This window comes from Chaetodon trifascialis, chromosome 5 (assembly GCF_039877785.1).
Source record: "Chaetodon trifascialis isolate fChaTrf1 chromosome 5, fChaTrf1.hap1, whole genome shotgun sequence".
NCBI classification, from domain to species: domain Eukaryota; kingdom Metazoa; phylum Chordata; class Actinopteri; order Chaetodontiformes; family Chaetodontidae; genus Chaetodon; species Chaetodon trifascialis.
In genome coordinates, this window is record NC_092060.1 from 12194469 (window position 1) to 12218923 (window position 24455).

Consider the following 24455-nt stretch of genomic DNA (forward strand, 5'->3'; position numbering starts at 1 on the left):
AGTCCTTTGCTTTCAGGAGTCACATTTTATGCCCTGTGCAACTCTCATGCATTTTTTCCTGATCAAATGAATGAAACAGAGAGAAAGAGTGAGACAGAGAGAAGCTGGAAGAGGAAGCTCCCCTACTGTTTTTCATCTCAGCGCACACATCAAACAAAGATATCCATCACTGCCACCCCGACTTCACTTCCTCTCATGCTGAACCAGTGACGGTGTGTTTAGCAGTGACAGGGAATCATCTGTAAGTGCAGGACCGGAGCAAATCGCAATGTGTTCCCATATCTAAATTTTTAGATATGGGATCCAACAACTGATGTGTACCCTCAATATCCATGTTAAATTCTGGACATAACTGGTGGTCCTTCAATCATGGGATGCTCTGTCATAATTTTAAAGTTAAACATATCTCTTTTTTTTGTGTAGTGAAATCCGTCTGGTGTGAAAGAATTACAGTCTGCTCCAGTGCTGCAGAGACTATTATTAAATGGACTGCACTGCAAGTAAAACTGCTTCAAACTGAACAATAAAGGACACTAACTGTACCTACTTTGTGTAATACATAATAAGCAATTATTATTATTATTAAGATGGGACAACAAACACCCCTTTTTGCACAAAGAAGTTGACTGAAATTGTGTATTAATATGTGATAAAATAACTGTAATTTAACGTATTTACAGGCATTGTGCATTGCTACTTTACATCATTAGTCTTTTTTAAGTATGATCTGATCCAACTGCTGCAATGAAAAGCTCTCAGTCCCCTATGGTTTATTATCTTACTGATATGAGCACAGCAGTTAATGTCCATAAGCAATCTGCATCATCAGTAAATGGGGACCGAAGTGGAAATGAGATTAATGATAGCTTTCCACCTGTAAATCAATGCTTTATGTTGATCAATGATCTAAGCAGCTTGCAGAGGACAGGTGGAGCTGATTGGTGGAACAGAGGGAACTATTAAGCATCAAACAGTTAACAGGCTGATAATCAAGAGGCTGTTGTGTGGTCAATGAGGAGGAAACACACAAGTGCAAGGAGGAGCATTTATAGCTGTGGGGCTGCAGAAAAACAGCTATTGTTCAGTTATGAGCATGTACAGTAAAAATGTGTGTGTGTGTGTGTGTGTGTGTGTGTGTGTGTGTGTGTGAGAGAGAGAGAGAGAGAGAGAGAGAGAGAGAGAGAGAGAGAGAGAGAGAGAGAGATCCATGCTTCAGTGTACTGCCTGTGAAAATCAGGGCACCTCCTCTGTCTCAATGTAATTATTTCAACAAGTAAACGCAGAATGAGGAAAATCCATTATTGTCATCATGAATTAGTAATTTTTTACTGCATCACATTCCCTATAGACTCCGCGGACGCTGAAGCAGTCGTACAAGAGGCTTTATTCCTCTGCTGCCAATACAGATTAAAGCCCTGATTCCTCTTGGTCGGGATCTTAAAATAGCAGGTATGATGGGAAGCCACCTCATCTCCAGCTACTGACACCACAGCCTGACCTACAAGCTCCATGTTTATGACAGATGACCAGAATATTCCTCTAATACCCCTGTAGCAAATCATTGTGCGTCTGAGGTGACTAAAATAACCTTTATGCACTTTATGGTCGCCAAGTGGCTGCACTTTAAAGCCAAAGGCTATGTATTTATGTGGCCATTTAGGACGCGACACCTGCAGTGATTTCCGTTCACATTCCTATACTGTGACTTATTATTGCTGTGATATTAACACCCATCGAGCTACAGCCGCAGGTTATTTTGCTGTGCCGGTAAAACAGCTTAAATGACTTTTTCCCCAACATCATCGGTTTAAATACCTTCGGTTGCATAGTTGTGGTCGCGAAGGAAGCTGTTGTTGATTTTCCGGGTGTCACTCTCTTCCTCCATTGATAAATCGGCTGGTTCGGGATCCTGAAAGCGGCAGACTTGCTCCCATCCTGCCCGGTGCCGTCAGCAGGCGGGCTGTGGGACCAGCGGGGGGCCTGTCATGGCTCCAGATCTCCGGTGTACTCTACACAATCACGATCAAATACCTGTGATGATGATGGTGGCGATGATGATGATGACGATGATGATGGTGTACGGGCAGGTCCTGTCCACACCTCAGGACGCATCCAACCAAACGACCACCCGCCCGCGACGCAGTGACAGTGGCGAATCCGACAGGGGATTTAATACCCTAATTATGAGCGCATTAGGTCTTCTGCTTTAGATAACTCATCGACATGTATGTATCTCCCCCAAAAAATATTAAAATACACTCAAGATCCCCGCAGAGCGCCTGTAGAACTGGTCAAAAATGAAAGAAATGTCACGTCTTCTTGAAGGTGTCTGAACCCGCATCAGCAGCGCCAGCAGCGCACTCCGTAAATCTCTTTTGGAGGATTTGAGTTTTGGCAGGCTAGATTTGCCCCCCTCCCAGTGCCAGCGGGGCGGGTGGGGGATTATGCGTCAACAAGCTTGCTCCGATCACTTCAGTTTTTCCGTGTCAGACTCTCAGCTCAGCGCATCTCCAGAGCACCGTCGCCTTTCTGTATCCAGATCCTGCAGGGTCTCCTCTCTCCGCTCCCCCTCTCTCTCACCCTCTCTCTCGCTCTTTCTCTCATTCATTCACCGGCGCCTGTGATCCCGGCAGCTCAGCTGACTCACTGCGCCGGATAGCGCAGAGCTGTACTGTAGTTACCCACTGTGCTGCTGCTGCTGCTGCTGCGCTTCAGCAAAGGAGAGCCCCTCCCATGCTGCCTGGCGACTGGCTCTTTAAAAACCACCATCTGCAAATGTGACGCTCACTCGAACCACCGCCACAGAGAAGGAGTTTAAATTCTGTCCGCTCACAGCATGATGACCACCAGCAAAGGTTCGTGCGTGTAAAGCCGACAGCTGCCTTATGGCCTGGTAGCAGGCAGCCTGTTAAGCCTGGCAGATCCTGCATCACCATCCCTCCATCCTGCAGCAGAGGCATCTATACATTGTCGCAGCAGATTGAGCAGTGGGCTTTCTAGGTTCCATAACAGCAGCCATTCATGTCAGTGGAAGACAAGAGGAGACTTTATGTTATAGGAAGTGCATGACATGGCACACTTCTCTCCAAACTCTTGCGAGAGCTCAGATTTGGTGAAATCAGAGCAGAGAGGGACACAAAGGCCAGAGATGGAGGGAAGAAGAGACAGAGAGGGAAGGATGAGCTGATTGAGGGAGATGGCTAGAGAGAAGAGAGCAACAAAGAGGGGCAGAAAAGAGGCCAGAAGAAAATGAAAAATCCCAGACGCTGATTAATTAGATTAGTAGGGCCGCCGTCTGCGCCTCTTTTCTGGAAAGATCTCATTTCCATGTTGCGTTTAATAACACCACACACAACAAGCCTTTTTCTGCTCCAACCATAAGCTTTGATGAGTGTGTGCGTGCATTGCATCAGTGTGGCCATGCGCGCAGTGCATCCCTGACCTTATCTACTCACTTTACCCTAAATCTCTCAGCCTCCACAAAGGGACTGGGTATCTCCCCTGCACGAGCCTCAACACACACACACACACACACACACACACACACACACACACACACACACACACACACACACACACACACACACACACACAACACGGCGGCAGCAGCAATAAAGAGATTGTGGAGCCCCCTCTCCTAAATGCATTAGCTCTCTAATCCATGGGACCATTTGCACATCCAATGCTCTGCTCTCTACTAATGGGGATCTGGCTGTGAAAGTGGCAGGCTGCTCACAACAAAAAAAAAGAAAAAAAAAAAAAAACAAGGCCTTCCTACACATGCTATTTTACACCCCATCACCCTCCAACCTCCATCTCCATTGGAATACATTACGGGGCGTGAGCCATGCAGGGGGATAATGAAGGCTGCTGGAGCATCGGCGACGGCCTGTGATTCACATGCTTCCATATTTACAGTCTTTTGCTCCCCTAATGAAATCTGCACAGAAACTCTGCCATCCTTGACCCTCTCAGATCTGACTGAGCAGTCAGCAGTGCTTCCAATCTCTATCAATATTTAAACAGGGTCTACGAGGACAAAAGGAACACACAGCGCTCTTCTTCCACAAAGACTTCGGCTAAGTTACAGCTGAGCAGCAAAGACCAAATGAAATTGAAATGGAATCAGTGAAACAATGGATTTAGTAGATTGAAGCTGCATGGGTGAGAGGTTCAGCTTTGTCAGATTTTGTTGGGAGGTGAGAGGGGAAATTATGAGGCAGGGAGACAGACAGATGAAGGCCAGGGGTGGCGGTTTAAGGCACAGAGATATTTGACTGTATAATGAAGGAATAAGTGGAGGATGCTGCTCGGAGCCAGAGCCTGGGATCAATGCTGTCTCACTAATAACTTCCACCGTCTCCCTCCCTGCCTCTGTCTCAATCCCCGTGCATATATGCCAATCTCCTCTACTCCTACCCCCCATCCTGCAAAATGTGACCACACAGGAGCCAGTGGAAAGCATCTCAGAACAATGGCCCTGACTGGAAACCAGTCTGGCTCTTAAACTGATGCAACCACGTGATTTAAAGTGATCCCAGGTTGATGAGCACTTGTTTTCAAAGCCTTTACTCAAAAGGCCTCAAGTTTCTGCACCGTGTGCCTCATTTAAGGCTCTCCTCCTCTACCAGCTCCATGTTCTCCTCTGCTACCTCACTTCTCTCACTCATTACACCCCATCTCCCACTCCGCTGGGTAAGAGACCACTGACAGCACGTCTACAATCCAGCTGCCGTGTGTCAGACTTGCAGGAAATGCTCGGGGGGCCCACCAGAATTGGAGAGCGTGTCCTCAATTCTCCTCGATCGTATGGACAAAGTGGGTTAAATTAGGCTCCAGCAGCCCAAACATAGGGACACAATCACATGGCAATGATATTTTAGTCATGCCCAATTGCTTTCCTTGATGTGTGGTAATTGTCTGACCTAGGGAGGCCAGTGAAGGGCTACAGGCAGCAGGGACGCTGTCTGCATACCAAGCACCATACATGCACACACGTACACAAGTATAGACGTTTGACTACACAGAAGCTGCACAGCACAGTTACACTCCACCATCACTGCATTTCCCTCATATCGAAATATTTCAGTCAATGGTATATTGACCACTGGATAATGTCTGGTTTAAATAGGCCAAGATATTGATTACTTTCATCTAGTATATCCAACAAATATGAGATTGAGCTAAATCAATACAAAATCTATTTAAGTCCCATATTGTTAATCTATTTTGAGATGGATAAAGTATAAATAATGGAACGCCAAAAAGTGGATAACTAATCATTGTGCAATAGGTTGAATTAATGGGTAGATGGAAGATTCAGTTGTAAGACGGTTTCCTTAAAATAGTAAGAAAATTACATCTGTAATACCTAGAAGACAAATTAAATACAACCCTGATTCCAAAATAAGTCTGGGCACTGTGTTCAATGTAAACAAAACAGAATGTGATAGTTTGCTAATCCTCTTTGACATTCAACTGAACACAGTACAAAGACAATATATTTTACGTTTTAAACCATTAACTTCATTGATTTTTGTAAATATCTGCTTATTCTGAATTTGATGCAAGCAACATGTTTCAGACAAGTTGGGACAGGAGCAGCTAAAGACTGGAAAAGTTGTGGAAAGCTCCAAAAACACCTGTTTGGAACATCCCACAGGTAAACAGGTTGATTGGGAACAGGTGATAGATAGATAGATAGATAGATAGATAGATAGATAGATAGATAGATAGATAGATAGATAGATAGATAGATAGATAGATAGATAGATAGATAGATAGATAGATAGATAGATAGATAGATAGGATAACTCCTCTAATACAACATGTACTCTTAATATTTTGATGTTGTGATAAAGCAGTGTATTTTTTAGAGAAACATTTTCTGTACTACCTGCGCTCGTTTTGGCTAAACCAGTGAATGAAGAAATAAGGTGAATCATCATATTGATGCAAAAATCATATAACAAGACTAACTGTCTACAGCCATGCTGGCAGCTCTGTGAGGCTGCATTTAGACTCAGCACTGCCATGAGCTGAATGTTAATGCTAGCATGGCGGCATACTCACAATGACAATGGTAATATGCTGATGTAGAGTGGCTATAATGTTTGCTATGTCCCCCATCTTCATGTGGTCGCATGCTAACATTCACTAAATAGCACCACACAATACAAAGAGGATGATGGGAATGTCAATAGTTTTGAAGATATTTGGTCATTAATCAAAAATGAAATGTTAAAACCTCTGACTTTACTCAAATCTTTATTATGTGGATCCTTTCATATACAGTCATAGTGCCCAACCTTTTCTAACAGGTGCAAAAATACTGATGAAATTGTGCAACATTTTGACTTAAGAACACAGTGACTGCAGGAACAGAGGGGTGAAAATCTGTCTTAAGATTCAACCTGAGGCTGTCTTTCAGTTCCTTTATTTCCAGATTTATTGTATAGTTGCTAAATGTCTCAGTCAGACGTTTATACTGCTATTTTCAGGACAGGGCAGGCACTTTTAATGAAAAAAGACAACACGACTGGAGTCCAGAGGGTTGGAGGTGGTGATGGGACAGTCACTTTCATCATCTTTGTCGGATATGGATGAAATATATACAGTAAAGCCCTTTTAGTGGCTTTAGCTAATTTGACATGCCATCCCTCAGTGAGACATGCCGTATGAGTACAGCAGCTGAGCAACAAAGTCGTCATGGTTATAATTCTCACTGCTTTTAGATCTCCTCCATGTCATTAAACAAATCAGGATGATCGTCATTCAGTAGCAGGAGATTCTCCCTGCAAACATTCATTGTCTTCCATTAGCCATGCAACCCACCCTGGCATTAAGAGCAGCTAAACACATGGGGGTAATAGGATTGCCCTGGCCGTCCATCTGTCAGGAGACTGAGCAGCAGCAAACCACGGGGACGCAGCACCCTGGCCTGGATACACCTGCTTAGTCGGCCCTTTCTTTGCACTCTAGTCTGGAGATATTTACTCGGTGTTAAAACATAACCTCTGTGAGAGTAAAACACAGCCATTTGAGTGTGTAAATGCCATGAGGAGTAAGTGAAACGCTGAAAAATAAACACCCTGTTGGAAGTTTATAACCTTCTGGCTTTAAATATTGTAAAATGCAGCTACTGCTCTGTTAATAGAGTACAGATGGAGATACATGACAGTGGCTGGTGAGTGAATGCAGCGCGAGGCAGGGTGGGGGAGGAATACGGAGGAGAACGGAGGGCCTGGGAGAGGGAAGGAGAGAAAGATAAAAAGATGGATGTATAGTTTTGGTAGAGGGCATTAAATCAAGCCCAGAGGCTGTCCCCAAATCAGCCGGCTTTACTCTTGGTGTCATTCCAATTACATCAGAATGAGACTAATGCTCCATTGCTCCGAGACTTCAGACCAGCAGGATTGGATTTTCTGCTTCCCTGTGACTCTCCCTTCCCCTCCCCCAACCATCCCCCTCTCTCTACCTCCCTTGATAATGAATTAATTGAAAAGAACGCATGTACCATGATTAGCTAAGGACGGTGCATTTTGGGTGAAAATTAATCAACTGAAAGAAATTTATTTGCAGGAACACAGCTATTTCAAAAGCTCTGGCACACCTCAGGGGTATGGAGATACACATGTAACCCGCATATGGATGTCCGCATCAGCAGGTACCCTCTCACAACACACACACACACACACACACACACACACACACACACACACACACACACACACACACACACACACACACACACACACACACACACACACACACACACACAGATGCGTTCCTGTTGCGATACAATGAAGAACAGCGACATAAACCTAAAGGTGAAGAAGCATGCACACGTTGCGGATTTGTTTTGTGAATATGCAATCTATTCTCGCTGAGAGGAAATGATGCCACTTAACAGAAAATCATTGCATTGTACCTCTCTGGTTGCTAGGAAACTGCAATTGAACTGGCGTTGCAATACAGCACAACAGCTGTCTACATAATTGGACAATTAAGATCTTAAAATGTCATTATTTTGGTCATATTCATCTCAATAAAGGTTCAAGCGCGCCCCAACACGTTTTCTACCGGTTGGGTTAATGGACCAAACATGAGGAGTTCATGTTTGGAGTGAGGTTGGATTTCATTAGTGAAATGATCAGTGATGCATTCAGAGGAAGGATACGAGGAATACAACAAAGCTTGGTACTATTTGTGCTGTTTGGAAAGCCTGAACGGACACTGTGTGTGTTGTTAAGTATGCTATATTTATCCTTCAGCACTTTCCACTCTGTGGACGGATGAAAGAGCGGCAAGTAGAAAGTAGGTTAAGCAGGTTAGCGAGTGACTACAAAGCCACCTCCCCATACATGACCGGGGATCCATGCGCAGCTTGTGTTCAGGACCGTGGACAGCTCTTCACAGAGCAGACGCTGAGGCAAACAGAAAATGTCTCTGAATTGGGTTAAAGCGAAAACCCCCCTAAAAATGCATTTCATACCATGTATTTTATAATGAAGCACAACTCAGTTTTAACTTGAACAAGTCAGAGAGAAAACTTGCTATGCTGGTGTCATCTAGTGACCAGTGCTGGAGCTGCTTCATAGACGAATGAACGATTGAATGGAACAATGAACAAATTCCTGTGCTATTATAACAGCTCCCACCATGACGTTACTGTATAGTTTACTGCTATAAGCCCTATATTCAAATACAACAAATTACATTTTCATATCTCAGTCAAACACATTAAATGTCACTATCAACGTAAATAGACCAACTGAAACTGGGACATTATCAAGTCAAAATGAATGCTTGGTGTCCAAAATAATTGTCATAGCAAAGGAAAAAGTTTAAGGATTGCAATCGTTTTCCTTTTGAATATTTTTTTTCTGAAATTCTGAGCCAACTTCTTGGGTTCCAACTTCTTAAATGTGAACATTTTATAGTTTTTCTAGTCTTCAGTGACAATAAATTGAAGACATCTGAGATTTAGACTGTTGATATTAGACAAAGCAGGACATTTGAAGATGTCACTGTGGTGTCTGGAAAACTGTGATGGCCACTTTTCAACATTTTACAGTTTAAATCAGTTCATCAGGAATATAATCAGCAAATTGATAACCTTCCATGAGAAGACAGCAATACCACTATTCAAAGCTTAAGTACTGAACAGTTGCAATACAGTAAAATCAGCCTGTCCATTGGCTCTAGCTACTGTATGTTGACGAGATAGACAAGGTCTTTTCATCAAGGGTTAATTCTGCTAATGAGAACAGCAGCAGTGTGGAAGAAGCCTGACCCCACATCTGAACATGTTTCCTCCCTGTTTCTTGGTTCTCCTTGCCAGGGAGAGTTCAGCCGCGTTCCAACCAGCCCCATGTGACTGAAATGAACATGCACCGCGGCTCAAGACCGCCGCAAACACACTTAAACACACAAAAAAACACACACAGCTTTATTACAAATAGTCCTCACACGCACTCCGTCAACAACAAAGACAAACACATGCAAGCGTGTCACACTTAGAGGCTGTAATCTCCAGGAAAATCCCATTTGGCAGAGCAGCTGCCAGCGTGGATCACAGAGAGACTGTAGTCGTGGTGCCCACAGGGTTGCAAGCTGTCCATCCACACTATTCTATCAACAAGACATACACACACACACACACACACACACACACACACACACACACACACACACACACACACACACACACACACACACACACACACACACACACATATACAAACACACATTTGAAGATGAGCTTAAGGTGGGATCAGGCCCTACCACTGCGATGATAAATGCACGCCACTTGATTTAATAGAAACATGTCGACTGGCTGAACAAGCCAGTTTCTCATTTAAACCGGGCTTTATTTTTATTGCTCAATGTATTGATCTTTTCATGAAGGATTTCTGTTGCAAAGCAGCCTCAGGGACTCACCATTTATGACATAGCAGAGTTGGAGGACACTGGCTGGCAAAAGTGGTCTGTCCATCTGTCTGTTCATCGTGCTGGCTGTCTGTCAAAAGCAATTTCTTCTGCTAATGTGAAATAATGAACAGATAATATGAAATGATGAAATAATATGCCTTAATATCGCACGAGATCTAATGTCTTCTCATTCTAATACATTATGAAACATACAAAGTGTAATATACATGTCTGTCTGTTTCTGTCTGTCTCTCTATCTATCTATGCTTTATATGGTATTATACAGTAAACACGCATATAGTAAACAAAACTGAGCTCATTGACAAGAGTTACTTCCCTTCAGCATTAATATAGCTGATCTTAGAGCACCACCATCTGGCAAAAGGAAATATTACATGGTTAAACCTTTGTAATATCTTCAACATGATGTATAAGATTCATTGTACACATGCATTAACTTGTTTAATCATGGCATTCATGATTACAAGTGTGTGTTTGTGGTGTGAATGTATGGCCTGTCATAGATCACGTGTAGGATATAATGTTTGCACAGGATATAATGTTTTCCCTCTCTGTGGGGATGACATTATGCATGCATCGGTTAGAGAATACTCCGGGGAATAATAAAAATAATCAAATCAAAGGCAATACAAATACAGCTCCAACGATACTGGACCTTTAAGGCAGACACTAATATCGACATGCAAGAGTAGAAAAGCTGAAAATATGCTGTGCTGTATGGTTATTGTAGAGTTTGGTCAAAGATATGTTTTGAGGCAGAGTATTTAACATTTGATCAATAAACTTGAATATGACTGACCCTGGTGACCCGGTGGCCTTGAGAATTAAAGAAAACATTCATATTTTTTCAAGTCTATCTTATATGCTCACATGCCCATACATTACATACATTGAAAGAGTTCTTGTCCACTGTAATTGTTCCTCCTGTTCGTACTGGCTGTAAAGAGATGCCTTTCTAATGCAATTATAATGGAAGTGACGGGGGACAAAATCTACAGTCCTCATTTGTAAAGGTCAGCTGAAGCTATTATGAGGCTTCAGTAGTCGGAGTTAAGTTCCAAAGTTGTCGTCTTTCAGCCGAAAAATCTCTCTTTGTGATACTTCCCCTCTGTCATAGTTCAGCGAGTAAACACTGTTTGTTGGAGCACAAAGAGGGAATGTTGTGCTAAAAACATTTTGTATGAAAGCAGACTGCTGACACCTTACATTAACTGTGGCTGAACTTTGGAATACATTTTTACACAAATTGTGACCCCCATCACTTCTATAGAAACAGTCTTAGGAAGGAACCTCTCGGTGGACGGGGGGAGCAATAACAGCAAACTCCTGGGAACCATTGTTGCATGTTCTCTCTCCCCACTCATTTCCTGTCAACTCAACTTCCCGTTGACTCACTAGTAAAATGCCCCAAAACAAATAAATTCACACATATGAATAGAAAAAAAAGTTAAGTTTACAGTAAGAAAAAGCATAGTCACATAGAAAACACAGCCTTTAAAACACTAAACTGCCGCAAATCTTCTTTACATATCCGCCAGACAATACTGATTTACTGCATCTGTGGTGGACAAATATCAGCTGCAATCCAGCATCTGCTCTCTGGTATTGGTTGGACTCTAATCGAATATCCCAAAAATAAACTCTGTGTGTGTGTGTGTGTGTATGTATGTAAGGACAAGACTCAGTTCGTATTTCAATCAATACAGGATGTGCTTTTTTCCACATCCCAAGACAACCTTTAGCCATTATATCATACATGAGGGATTACAAAGGGATGATTCAAAGAGGAATTCATTCATGTTTGAAGAAACAAGCTCATGTTTGTGCGTGTGTCCTGAGTGAGCATCGTACCGCGTGCGCTCTCCCTCCATGTGATGTGACAGCATCAATATGGGATCCATATTTTGGCCTAAGACGCCAAGCAGAACTAATTACTCTGGCAACGCAGAGGCCACAACCCGCCAGCTGAGGGCCTGCAGGAGAGCTCTGAGCTGAACAATGTGTGAGAGATTGGGAGCAGTCTGGGAGCAGCCCAATGATTCGTGCATTCACCACAGATGCATGAGGTCATACATGTGGGCACACAAGAGAGTGGATAAACACATGCATAGGTTTCTGAGGGAAGCAGCTACGGGACGTCCTTGTCCTCAGACAGACAGGCGAGCGAAGCAGCCAGTAGAACGAGGAGTGAGATATATCAGGGTGCTGGGAGTTGTGCTCTGCAGACACGCTTCAGTAATCAGACAGAGGGGATGTTTCTTCGTGATAGAGCTACTTCCACCTTGCCAAGGCGCTCCCCGTGGTGCAAATCCTGCTCCTGGAACCGCACAACGCTGCTTCACACTCAGAGCTTCTTCATCAGACAATCACAAGCGGGCCACTTTTTTCCTGTTATTCATTCACTGTTACCCCTATCTGCATGTGAAATAGACACAATCGGGCAAACTGAGTTCTGATGCCACACACAAACATGCGAAGACACACACACACATCTTTTAGTGAGTGGTTTAAGTTTGGGGTAAACAGTAAACAGCCCCTGTGCCAGGACAGCTTGGCCTAGCTGCACATCGTCAATACTAATGACATCAGGACACAAAGTGTCACTATGGAAACCTGGAGGCCCTGGCCCTATCCCACACCCCTCTGTACTACCGGAAGGCCAGAGAAAAGGCCCACCAGGGGTGGAGAAAAAGAGTGAAGGTAAGAAAAATCAGAAAGAGAGAGCCAAAGGAAGGAGGCAGTGAATGAGAGTCAGAAAGATGAACGGGGGGGAGACGGAGGTGAGCCAAAACGTCAGGGAGGGAAAGAGAAGACAGTTAAAGGGGTGGGTTGTGGGGTTCAGAGGCATTGGTCGTTTTTAAGCTGGTTACGAGCCAGAGCTGAGTGCTTGGTATGAAAACAGGCAGAGCAGTGTGCCGCAGCCAAGCCTGAGATTCAACTCTGCCGGAAAAGAGCTTCTTTTCTCCCCCAAATCTGCACTCTCATCTTCTCCCCTCCCCCTGCATCCATCACCCCATCCATCACCCTCTCTGTTCCATCGCCTGACCGCCTCTCTCAGACTCAGCAACACTTAAAAACAGGCCAGATGGGCTCAGTGAAATACACCCCACTGTCTGCAGCCTCCTAAATCACCGTAATGCCACTGCTCTCCAGAGCTACTTTATTTCCAAGCACAGTTTTAGCGAGGTGCCTACTACAAAACCAGAACAATGTCTCTGTGGGCATACCTGCTATGAGGCAGTGTGTAGGTCATTACGCACAACAGGAAAAAAAAGTCATGCCTCTCAGGATAGATTAAGCTGCCCGTGTCAGGTCATGGCCCTCAAAAACATTTACTGTAAGTCATTGCTAAGTCTTAAATTGGCTGCTGGTGCGAAACTCAATTTAGGCTTTTACACTTTGTCACGCACCAGGCCTCCAAACACATTTCATGCTGTGTGGGTCACAGAGCCATTAGGTCAGATCAATGTGAGCTAATCACAAGGTTGAGAACAAAATGAACAAAGCTTATTTGATATAACAGAGTGGGAACAAACCTCTACTTATCTTATCAGCTCATAATTCAAAATGATTCTATTGCTGCTAGAGAGGTCGGCAAAGTCACTTGTTTAAAGGTTAAAGCTGCAGTAGGCAACAAGTGAATGTACAAAATGCAAAACCTTCCACCTCTCTCTCCGCTGCCTCCTATCACTCCACTAACTCTCTCCCACAAAACCCACAAGTTTGAGTGGTAGCAGAAGCAGTCAGTTGCTCTGCGAAACCTCGTGCCTCGTAGGGCCTGCTCTCCACGCGGGGGCCTCGCCAACACCCCGGTCCCTCGTCTTCTCAACGATGCCCCAGGCTTCAGAGGCAGCTGTGCGTTTTGTATTACACACTGTTGTGGGGAAAAAGAGGTATTGGAAATTTTTCACAAGTTGCAGTTTTTTCTGCAGGATTTTGAATGAGGCTTTCATTTTTACTTTTGCGAGCACTGGCACAGCCCTAAAACAGAGTGTGGAGATGGGTCTGCCTATGCAAGACTTAGTTTTCACTATCTGAAGGGACGTGAATGTGCACCTGCTTTTGTAAAGCAGCCTGAAATGACCTGTGATTGGCCAACATCTCCAGTCGCAGGCTAGATTTTTCTAAAGCCTGAAAACAGAGCCAAGTGGAGGTGCAGAAGTCTAGTTTTCTCTCAGACCACTTGAATTACAATATACTGAAAGGTTATTGTGGAACTTTTGTCAGATGATGACAAAAATAAACTGCCTACAGCTTTAATGTGGAGTTGAAAATGTAACTGTTATTGTACTGAGTAATCATGTTTTGTCAGCTTTCAGTATCTAATGGATGTAGTAAATGTTTAACGTTGATGGAAAATGGATAATGACACATATTTCAGATTAGCTGCTTTTCTGAGTCCTTGACCTCTGACTGAAATCAGTCTGGGAGGCTGCATGTGAACACGTCGAACAAATGAGATAACCAACGTTGATCCTACAGATTCTCATTCAGTCACGTCTGTGTAATCCCACTGGACGAGAGGGAGAGGTCAATCCAGAATATGTTTAACAGTTTCAGTGGTGGGATTTCAAATCTGGTTAAGTCCCAGTAAGACAAAGATGGTCACCAGGGCTCCTCACCCAAATTTAGGATTTCAACAAACTGTTCCACATCCGTGTCTAAGAGAGCAAACATCAAAACACTGATCGTCTGTGAACTAACCAGGGAACACTGCATTTTGTCGTCTTCAGTGGGATACTTAATCACACTACGGGTAGCTGTCAGCCGCTGTTGTAGAAGTCCTCTGTTATGTTCTAATTTACATTGTGTTGTTAAACTCGAGTGATTAATACCGAATTTTTGCAAGTCACATATCGAGGCTTTTATCCTCACAGTCTGTAAAATGCAAAAAAGCATGAATTGTGTGCAAATTTAGTTAAATAAAGCTTGGAAGCATGGTTCTGAATACTAAACCATACAGAGCACACCTTTAATACTCTGAAAATATTAACATCAACAGCTTCTGGGTATATTTAGTATTCAATACAGTTAGAAAAAAGACCTGCTCCCTAACAAATGGGGGAAATGGTTGTGGTATAAACATGTAGTATATTAAAATGAGGTATACAGCCAGAAAATGTAGTACAAATAGTAGATGAAGTATATAGAGTAGTATAAAAATGAACAGCAGCACAGCAAGAAGGTCGCCGGTTCGATCCCCGGGTCGGGCAGGGCCTTTCTGTGTGAAGTTTGCATGTTCTTCCCGTACATGCGTGGGTTCTCTCTGGGTGCTCTGGCTTCCTCCCACAGAGCAAAAACATGCTCATTAGGTTGATTGGTGACTCTAAAATTGTCCTTAGGTGTGAGTGTGAGCGTGAATGGTTGTCTGTTTTTATATGTTGCCCTGTGATCGACTGGCGACCGGGTCAGGGTGTAGCCCGCCTCTGGCCCGTTGACAGCTTGGATAGGCTCCAGCACCCCCCCCCCCCCCCCCCCCCGCAACCCCGAAAAGGGATAGTCGGGTATAGACAATGGATGGATGTCCATTGTGATAATGTGATAATGTGATAATATAAAACTGAAGCGTTACATATAATTACATAATAATAATTAATAAAATTACATATATATAGTTGTACAAAAATGTGAACGTATATTCTTGTAAAAGTGATGTATATATAGTAGTATAAAAACAAAGTACATATAGTAGTATAAAAATAAGTATATATATATATATATAGTCATATAAACATGGCACAATAAAAGGTTGCAGACAAAACATTAAAAAAATCTTTCAAACAGATGAAACAATGCTAACAGGTCTACTAGCAGCTCTGAGGTGTCATGAGTTCTGAGCTGAGCATGTCTGCATGTTCAGAATGACAACTCTAATATGCTATTTTAGTATGTACGATGTTTAGTGTGTTCACCATCTTAGTTTAGCGTGTTACCATGTTATCATTTGGTGATTAGCACTAAATACAAAGCACACCACAAGATGACGAGAATGTCATTAGCTTTGTAGGCATTTGGGCATAAATCAAAGAACTGGACAAAATTTGGACTGAGTGGAACATGAACGTCTGCGCCAAGCCTCATGGCATTCTATCCAATAGCTGTTGAGACATTTCAGTTCGGACCAAACTGGTGAAGGGACCGACTTCTTTCCTGTCTCTGCCTGTAAAGAATATACCCCCTGCCAAGTCATGTATGATTGTGTGCCATATATCTGGACAAAATATATGCAGTAGCATGGATTTCACAAGTTAAGAGGATATTAAATAACTGCCATTTCCTTAATCCAGAGATGCAACTTAATGTGACTGGAAAGGCTGTAGAACAGAAACTAGTCATCATTTTATCAAAAAATAGCCATAAGATTGAATATGGTGTATGTCAACGTGAGACCTATATTTTCAGTTCAAGCAAGAATGTACAAGATTAAAACTGCATGAATTTGTATTTATATACAAATTCATGGGGGGGGGGGGGGGGTAGTTTAAGTAGTTTAGAGAGTATTATGTTGGCTTGAATGGGCCCAGTGGATGACTAATAAGGTTGACACAGGGGACCTCAACCAGCTTCCTTTCCTGCATAACAATAATAGCTATAAATAAGGTGTGTCTCCCAGTGTGAAGCAGCATAAATGTGCTGCACGTAGACGCTGTCATCACAAATTGTGACTATCAGAAGTCTGAAAGACACACAAACATATAAAAAGACTGAGGCACACAGAGACAGAGAGAGAATTGGTCTGCTAATTTATGACTCATCATGTGACATCATGTGCCATCCATCCATTCAGAGAGTTGTGTGTTTCATGCTTTGTGCGGGTGTAAGTGTGTGTGTGTATGGGTGGGGGCTGTGGGGTGGCAGAAAAAGAGACAGAAAGGAAAGACAGACTGGTACTTCATGTACTGCTGCTGTCTGCTGCCTCATACAGTAGCATTAGGCTACATTATTTATCCACTGCCATGTCTTATGTGTAGAACACCATTCAGACAAGAACAGAAAAAGCCTTCACTACAGTTCGGCTTGAGGAGTGATGTAGCACCGCTCTCTCTATCTCTCTGTCTATCTCGTGACCACTGTACTCTGTCCATGGTGCTGACTGGCAGAAAACACAACAATCAGCTTTCTATCTATAGCCAGCTCTGCTCCAGACTATGTTTTGGTCAGATCTCCTCTCCATATCGACCCCATTACGCAGGTTATTCTGTGCAAACAGGACTGTGATGACTCGGCTATTTTCAGAGGGATATTGAAAAACTATGCTGGGAAACTATAAAAGGGAACCTAAAGCCTGATCTAATTGGATGGCAGCCATTGTTCCTGTGGGTATGGTTGGGTTTCTACTGAGATAAACCCCCAGTAGCGACTCTGGCCTTGTAAATCTGTTTCTCCACTGTCCTGAAGACACATGACACTGTTATGTCTCACTTCCAGTCACAACCTTTGACTTCCTGGACTCTTGTACATGGGTATGTGTGGATATGGGTGTAATTAGTACAAAAAATATAACCAAATCATAATCACAACATTCACACAAGTTTTGCATTTGGGACCTGCCCAGTACAACCACAGTTTTCACTTACGGAGGAAGTGCTACTCATTCATTTTCATACCCAAAAAGTGTTGTGGGACAACTTCCTCCCACTTCCCTCTTGAGCTTTTACTTCCCCCCACAGCCCTGTCAGATGAGCTCAGGTACGCCTACGCCTGAAACGGCACCAAGCATCATGTTCCAAATGTCTTCATTTGCATTGACTTTAAATTGCATGTTATTTCAGCTGTGATAACTGATATTTTTGGCCACTTGGATGCGAGTGGAAACAAGCTGAGAACAAACAAATAATGAAGTTGTTGGCAAACAGCTGTTTATTTACACATTCAGCAGCGACATCAACATTCATTCGGGGTCGCATTTCTGGCCAGCTGGTGAATCAAATATTCACTCCCCTTAGAGCTCGTTTCGGTCTTCACTGACTCCTGAAGGGTATATTTAGCTCTTTAGCTGCTAAATGCTTCACCATGTTCCCCAGCTAGTCAATAACTTCGTCCCTGATGAGCAGGTAGCTTTGTTTTTGAGCTTTTTCACTGAAAACAGCTGCTTGCTATAAGTGTACATCTGGTTCATAATCATTATTCTACTGGACCCTTCTGTATTTCTGTTCTCCCAGTATACATTATAATTTAAATACAGATGCAACACACACACTTCCACCTGCCTAAAACTAAAAATCTGATTTCCTTCCCTTCTGCTGCATTATTTAAAATGTGTAAAGTTGCTGTAACGCTTTGTTTTATTATCTCCAGCACCATTTGTTCATCTTATCAACTGTAAAGCATATCCTCCTCTCTGCTGCTGCACAACCTCATTAAAGTTTCATCCAAGCCAGTCTATTCTTCCAAATTCGCACAACCTAAAAAGGGTGCGATGCACACAAGAAAAGCTTTTTATCCACGTGTGTCACCTGGGTATGCTGAGCACTCGTTATGCCTTCGTGTTAACAATCTTATGTCTTCGTAAATCTAACTTTGATCGTTTTATAGGAAAAACAAAAAAAGAAAAGGGATTAATATAAGCTGATTTTTCTAAATACACAAAGAGAGCCATCAAACCATTGTTGGTTCACTACATCTAAAAATATCTTTAAATAATATTCAGTCAGTTGCTGTACACACGAAACACAAACTTTGCCAGACTTCAGGATTTAATGAATGGATTTTTTTGCAGCAGCACAAACCTCTCTCACTCAACTCGTCAGGACCCTTTATAAAACCACAGAGACAGATGGGCGGAGAGGGAGAGGGAGAGAAAGAGGAAGCCCATCCTGATGTTCTATATATACCTCAAACCCAATAGCAGTCTCTGTCTCTGCTGCAGCCTGCCAGCCAGAGCAAAGGCCCGGCAGTCCAGCTCGATAAGGAGCCTCTTTGTCTGGCTCTACAGCTCCCAACAGAGGCATAGTCGATGCTGCATAACACAAGGTGTCCGAACACTGGGGCTCACATCAGGTTACAGGCCAGAGGTGAAACATTTACGGTTGCTCTCCACATCGTAAAACGGCGATAAAGACAGGAGAGAATGAGACTTACGTCACTGTGTTTGCTGTAATGATATGCTACCTCCTGTGAGGCTGTGGGAGTGAAGGGAGTTTCAGTGATACTGTAATTGCTCGCTTCTTTCCTTGTTTTCATGTCGACTTACTGTGGAGACCTAGCAGGAAGTGTTTGTGGTAAAGTGAGACTGCAGATGAGTGCTGTGTGAGAAAGAGCCCGGTGTGTTACGGTGTTTTCGTCTCACCGTTCAGTTCCCACACGCTCCTGAGATCCAGCGAGTGGGATTCAAAGGACATGCTTTATCCCTCTAACTACATGTCGTCTGTATTTTACATTGCTGTTCACCATTTTCCAAAGCATACCATCATTTTTTATGTTGACTCTCTTCCCTTTAGGCAGCCATTTGTTTCCCTTCATATCATTACAATATGAAGATATTTGTTGTACATAGGTATGCACTTCATTCTGTCACCTTTTCTTGCGTCACTGTCACATGGTGATGCTGCTTGCGTCCCTCTCCTTTTTGCTCCATTTTGGACTGGCCGCTTCCCATTGCACTCCACGTGACGGCTAACTCTCCCTGTTAGCCCCAGGAGGGTACACACTGTATTGCACACCATGTATTGCAAATGTCTGATGCAATGCACATGTAGTCTCTACCTGCTGCTTTTCACATGCTTGTAAGGATCTTCACCACCAGGCCATAATAAGTCCCACCACACACACACACACACACACACACACACACACACACACACACACCCTGATCAACAGAGGCAGTCACTGCTACAGCTAGATCATGATGCCCACACAGGTTCACCTGCATCATGTACCAACATTCTTTTCAGGGTCATGAAAATTTAAATTAGGTTGTTGTGTAAGGTGAAGCTGGGATAGGCTCCAGCCCCCCAGAACCCCGAAAGGGATAGGCAGTATAGAAAATGGATGGATGGATGGATGTTGTGTAAGGTTTTTAAAATTGTTTTGTTTGTAAAAAACACTATTCAATGGGGACTGGATAGGTCACATCTGACTGATAAATTATCCATTAAAGAGGTCAATATTAGCACCAATACCAATCCACTTCATTGGATTAGTGCATCACTTAGCATCACACACACAGACACAAAAAAACACCAATACGGTCATTTAAACCTAAAATAAATTATGTTTTGACCGCTTTGCTGCATCGTAACAAGCTGTAAACACAACACACCACATTATAAAGTTGATATGGCAGAGCTGTTCACAAACAGTTGCCTATTTCCAAAAGCAGCAGGCATGGAGCAGCATTAGCATGAGACAAATATCTGGCTGTTCAGCTAATAAATGCTCAGCTATGGCTCCCAGCTTGTTGCTGACTTTGTGTGTCTGTTGTTTGGTGCTGGGCAGGTGCCATACAGCGGGTTCATCAGACAGCTGCCTGCTGCAGCTGGAAACGGCGCTGATGAGAGCAGCGAAGGGGAAACTTAAGAGTGAAGTTGCCGGCTGAAAAACAAAACAATTAACTGAAAGATGTTCCACTGAGCTCGGGGTAGAGCTATGTGGTTACTATTTGTGGGTTCATCACTGCAAGCAACACCTTTCACACAATGTAATTATTTGACCTGATGTGAATATGAAATCACTGATTAGCAGAGCTTTAAACTTTACTGCATTGCAAGAACAACGTGGTTTAGTTTATATTAAAGCTACATGTATGCAGAAGAACCAAAATGGTTTCTGTGGCTCCATCCCTGCAAACAGAAATAGATTTTAGGGGGAAAAAAAGCCAAAAGAAATGTCACTCAAAAATAAACATCAAAATAAATCCGCTTCAATCAATCCTTTCTAAAAACAGAAACAAATCTCTTTTGCAGTCATTGTAATTTTTTTCGTGAGGGGAAATTCTCTTTTCTTACGAGTACACAACAAAGCCTGCTGCAGAAGGGAACCTGAAGCAGGTAGGCATGAAAGCGTTTTGCTCTGGGGCACTTCAGCAGAGCACATGTTTGCTGTCACATGAGCTCGTGCGTGTGTATTCAGCTCTACCAAACTTACACATGAAGTTCAGTTTACTCGTCATGAGGAGCCCGTGAAAACCATCCTCTGGGGGAGCTTTCCTAAGTCTGACGATCATGATGTCACAGTGATGTCATCAGGGTTATCTCATCTTGGGCACTTTTAACAGGAAACCTGTGCTACAAATCTCTGCCGTTGAATTCAAAGGACGTGGACATCTACTCAGCAGGGTCTGACAAAAGATGTGATTTGGGTGCATTGTGGGAAATGTAGGGCCCAGTGTTTTTGGAGTCAGGATATCTCTGCTGTGTCACTTTATTAATCTCTTTCTCACAAGTGCACCAACTTCACAGTGCAATACAATCACGAGAGTGGCCTCCCCCTTTAAGGCCTTTCCCCTGTCTCAACATGTTAGTGTGCTTGTCAGAGCGGTGAGTATAAAGCAATAGCTGCTCATGGACATAGAGGGCTGGACCAGGTGACATGTGGTTTACAGGAACTATCACTTCTTCTCATCTTCCTCCTTCTTCTTTCTGGTACCTCTTTTTAGAAGCCCTTTGTTGCCTGCTCTCCTCCGAACAGAAAAGCTGACCAAACTGAAACAGAGCAGTCACGTGTACGAGTGTGTGGCTGCCTTATGTGTGCGTATTTATGTAGGGTGTTTGTCCCCCGCGGCATGCAAGGACGGCATGACTACGAGGAGTGTGTTCTGAGCTGTGAAGTGGGTGTCTGTCAGGATAAAAACAACACAACGGGACGTATGATAACGCACACACACACACACACACACACACACACACACACACACACACACACACACACACACACACACCAGCATACGCTGTGCTCCTCACCAACAAAACTCCAACTCGGTGTCATGCTTTGTCAAAATGCCGACAGAAGCCCCCCTCTGGCACTGCCATGACGAGCTCACTGCTCTCCTTATAAATAAAACAGCCGAGCAAAAATGCAAAGTGCACAGACACACACATATACAAATACACACACACACACACCACAAGACATGACAAATGTCAACTATAGTCATTAGTCACAAAGACTTTCATGTTGCAGATCTAATCTTAAATATTCATTACTCCATTCTGCTTTTTTCTGTCACCCTTTAACAAATAATGTATCACAGAGTTGCTCTCAGACACTACAGCGACTAGAAGGAGGAAGAGGAGGAAGCCGAGGCAGGACCGGCTGCGTTGATTGATGGCAGCATGAGATGTGGCGAGGTGTCACTTGGGGACGTGCATTTTTTCCCTGACTCAAACACAGGACAGCAGAAGGGAGACACTCATACAAATAGACTCATCAGAAACCTTTAAGACTTAATCCATCACACCAGAACTGACAGACTGATGTGAAAAGGGAAAAGGAGAACACCAGGGGAAAAAGAGGAGAAAAGAAAAGATAAAAGCCACACTGAGACAACACACACGCACACACACACACACACACACACACACACACACACACACACACACACACACACACACACACATTTAAAAGACACAGGCAGTCAAAAGCTGGCTGTGTATTCCTCAGAGACTGGACCCAGGTGAATCCAAGCGATGCTGGCACACTGCTCTCCACAATGTCCCAGATAAACAAATAGAACACACACACACACACACACACACACACACACACACACACACACACACACACACAATAAGGTCCAGTGCAGGGCTTATATAATATATTTTCCACTAACATGGTAACTGCACACTCATCTTCCCTGGGGTGAACTCTGCTCAGCTGGAGCGGACGTGAATGCTGGGAGATGTTGAGGAGAGGGAGGGAGAGAGGGAGGGAGGGAGGGAAGGAGGGAGGGAGGGAGGGAAGGAAGGTCTGAGAGGAAGAGGAAGGACTACAGCGGTGAACCCACCAGCCTCCTCAAGACCAGCAGGGCTAATGGAAAGGCAAACCACGGTAACAAGGTCACAGCAGGAAGAACAAACACAGGCGTAAACAAACAGTGAGGCACGAGCTTCCGTGTGACGCGGTCGCACGCGTGCACACATTGCTTTGTGCACAAACACTTTTCACTGACTTTTTTAAACACATATGCACACAGTAGACAGCCTGCAGACGAGGCGGCCCATGTCATTTTTACACATCATACTTCCAAGGTCATCTGCTGTGTCATCACACCCCACTGGCCTCCAGCACATGAGATTCAACCTCTCTCACTTGCTTTCTGCATACAACTGTTTCACATTTCTCCCCACAGAGAGCAACGCAGGATCGTATATCATATTACTGTGGCTGAGCAGCGCAGCTCCACGATTACTGATCTATCATTTCCTCTATTATACAACTCCCTTATCTCAGGCAGAGGGAGTCGGAGATATGTAAGAGAGTGGGAGTGAAAGATGCTTTTTGTTGACCTCACCTCTTCAATTTAGGAGCTCACGTTTATGACTTAGACGATCATATCTTTACGTTTCATATGGCAAAAAAATCTTGTTGGCTGTATATGTACAGAAAACAGGCAGTATACAGTGTATGTATGAATTGTTCAAACATCACATTTCAACACAGCACAAGCACCTGTTAAACTGGAAAAACATAAAGCACAGTCATGAACAAGAATCTGCTTGGGCATAAAGGATTTTGGCCTTTAAAACAGTGCTTTGACAATGAAGCTTTGCTTCACCACTCATGTTTTCAAGGATTTTCAACCACATCCCTCTTTCCTCCTCACTGGGTGGAGTTCGCTCAGCTGTCGTGAAGATAACACATACTTTTTGTCTGACACAGGAATCATTATTTTTATTGTACTGTGTAGATACATAGAACACAGCCATTTAGAATGTATCCTCTCTGTTGTTTGTTTATCTGATATCTTTTGTATACTGTATTCAACATTTTGCCAGTAAATAAAAGTCCACTCTTCAACCCTCTAGAGTAATTTCATCCTACAAATCAATGTAAAATTGCTCAGAAGGATAGTGAAAGGGAGGACATGGATTAAACTTTGAAAAGGGGAAATGTAATGGATGTGATGGAGCAGAAGAACACATGAGTGAGCTGGTGAGCGAGCATGCATAGATACCCTTCAGGTCTACCTCCTTTTCTTACTGAATATATACAGTATATAGGTCAGCTCTACAGGCTGCGAAGGGCCCTGGCTTTGACCACCACATACTGCACTGTAGCCTGTACCACACAATCTTCCATCCTGTGCCAGAGGGCTGAGGGCTGAGGGCAGAGCGCGCACAGGAAAGAGGGCAACCATGCAAAGCTAAATAATGCAGTGGCTCAGTCTCCACATTATGACCTAGTAAATGGCTGGTTATACAAACACTCAGACCCTCTTGGGCTGCCCCATCTGACAGCACAATCAGCAGGATGAATCGCCCAGCTTTTATGAACTCATTTATTGCTATCATGGCTGAGGTCAATTCACTCAGTTCAAGATTTTGACTCCGCACAACTCCAGG

The 24455-nt window shown here is 43.5% G+C and overlaps 1 protein-coding gene across 2 annotated transcripts in view; it reads right to left on the reverse strand.

The window, feature by feature from the left end:
- ppp2r2ba (protein phosphatase 2, regulatory subunit B, beta a) overlaps positions 1-24455 on the reverse strand; it is a 43310-nt gene that overhangs the window by 17838 nt on the left and 1017 nt on the right. Inside the window, exon 1 of one of the 2 annotated variants that reach the window (XM_070962148.1) lies at positions 1816-2827. The exons of the other annotated variant lie outside the window; for it this stretch is intronic. Within the exon in view, the coding sequence (XP_070818249.1) occupies positions 1816-1885 (70 nt within the window). The 5' untranslated portion in view covers positions 1886-2827. Of the gene's footprint in view, positions 1-1815; positions 2828-24455 lie in introns of those variants that run through there. 2 annotated transcript variants of the gene reach the window in all.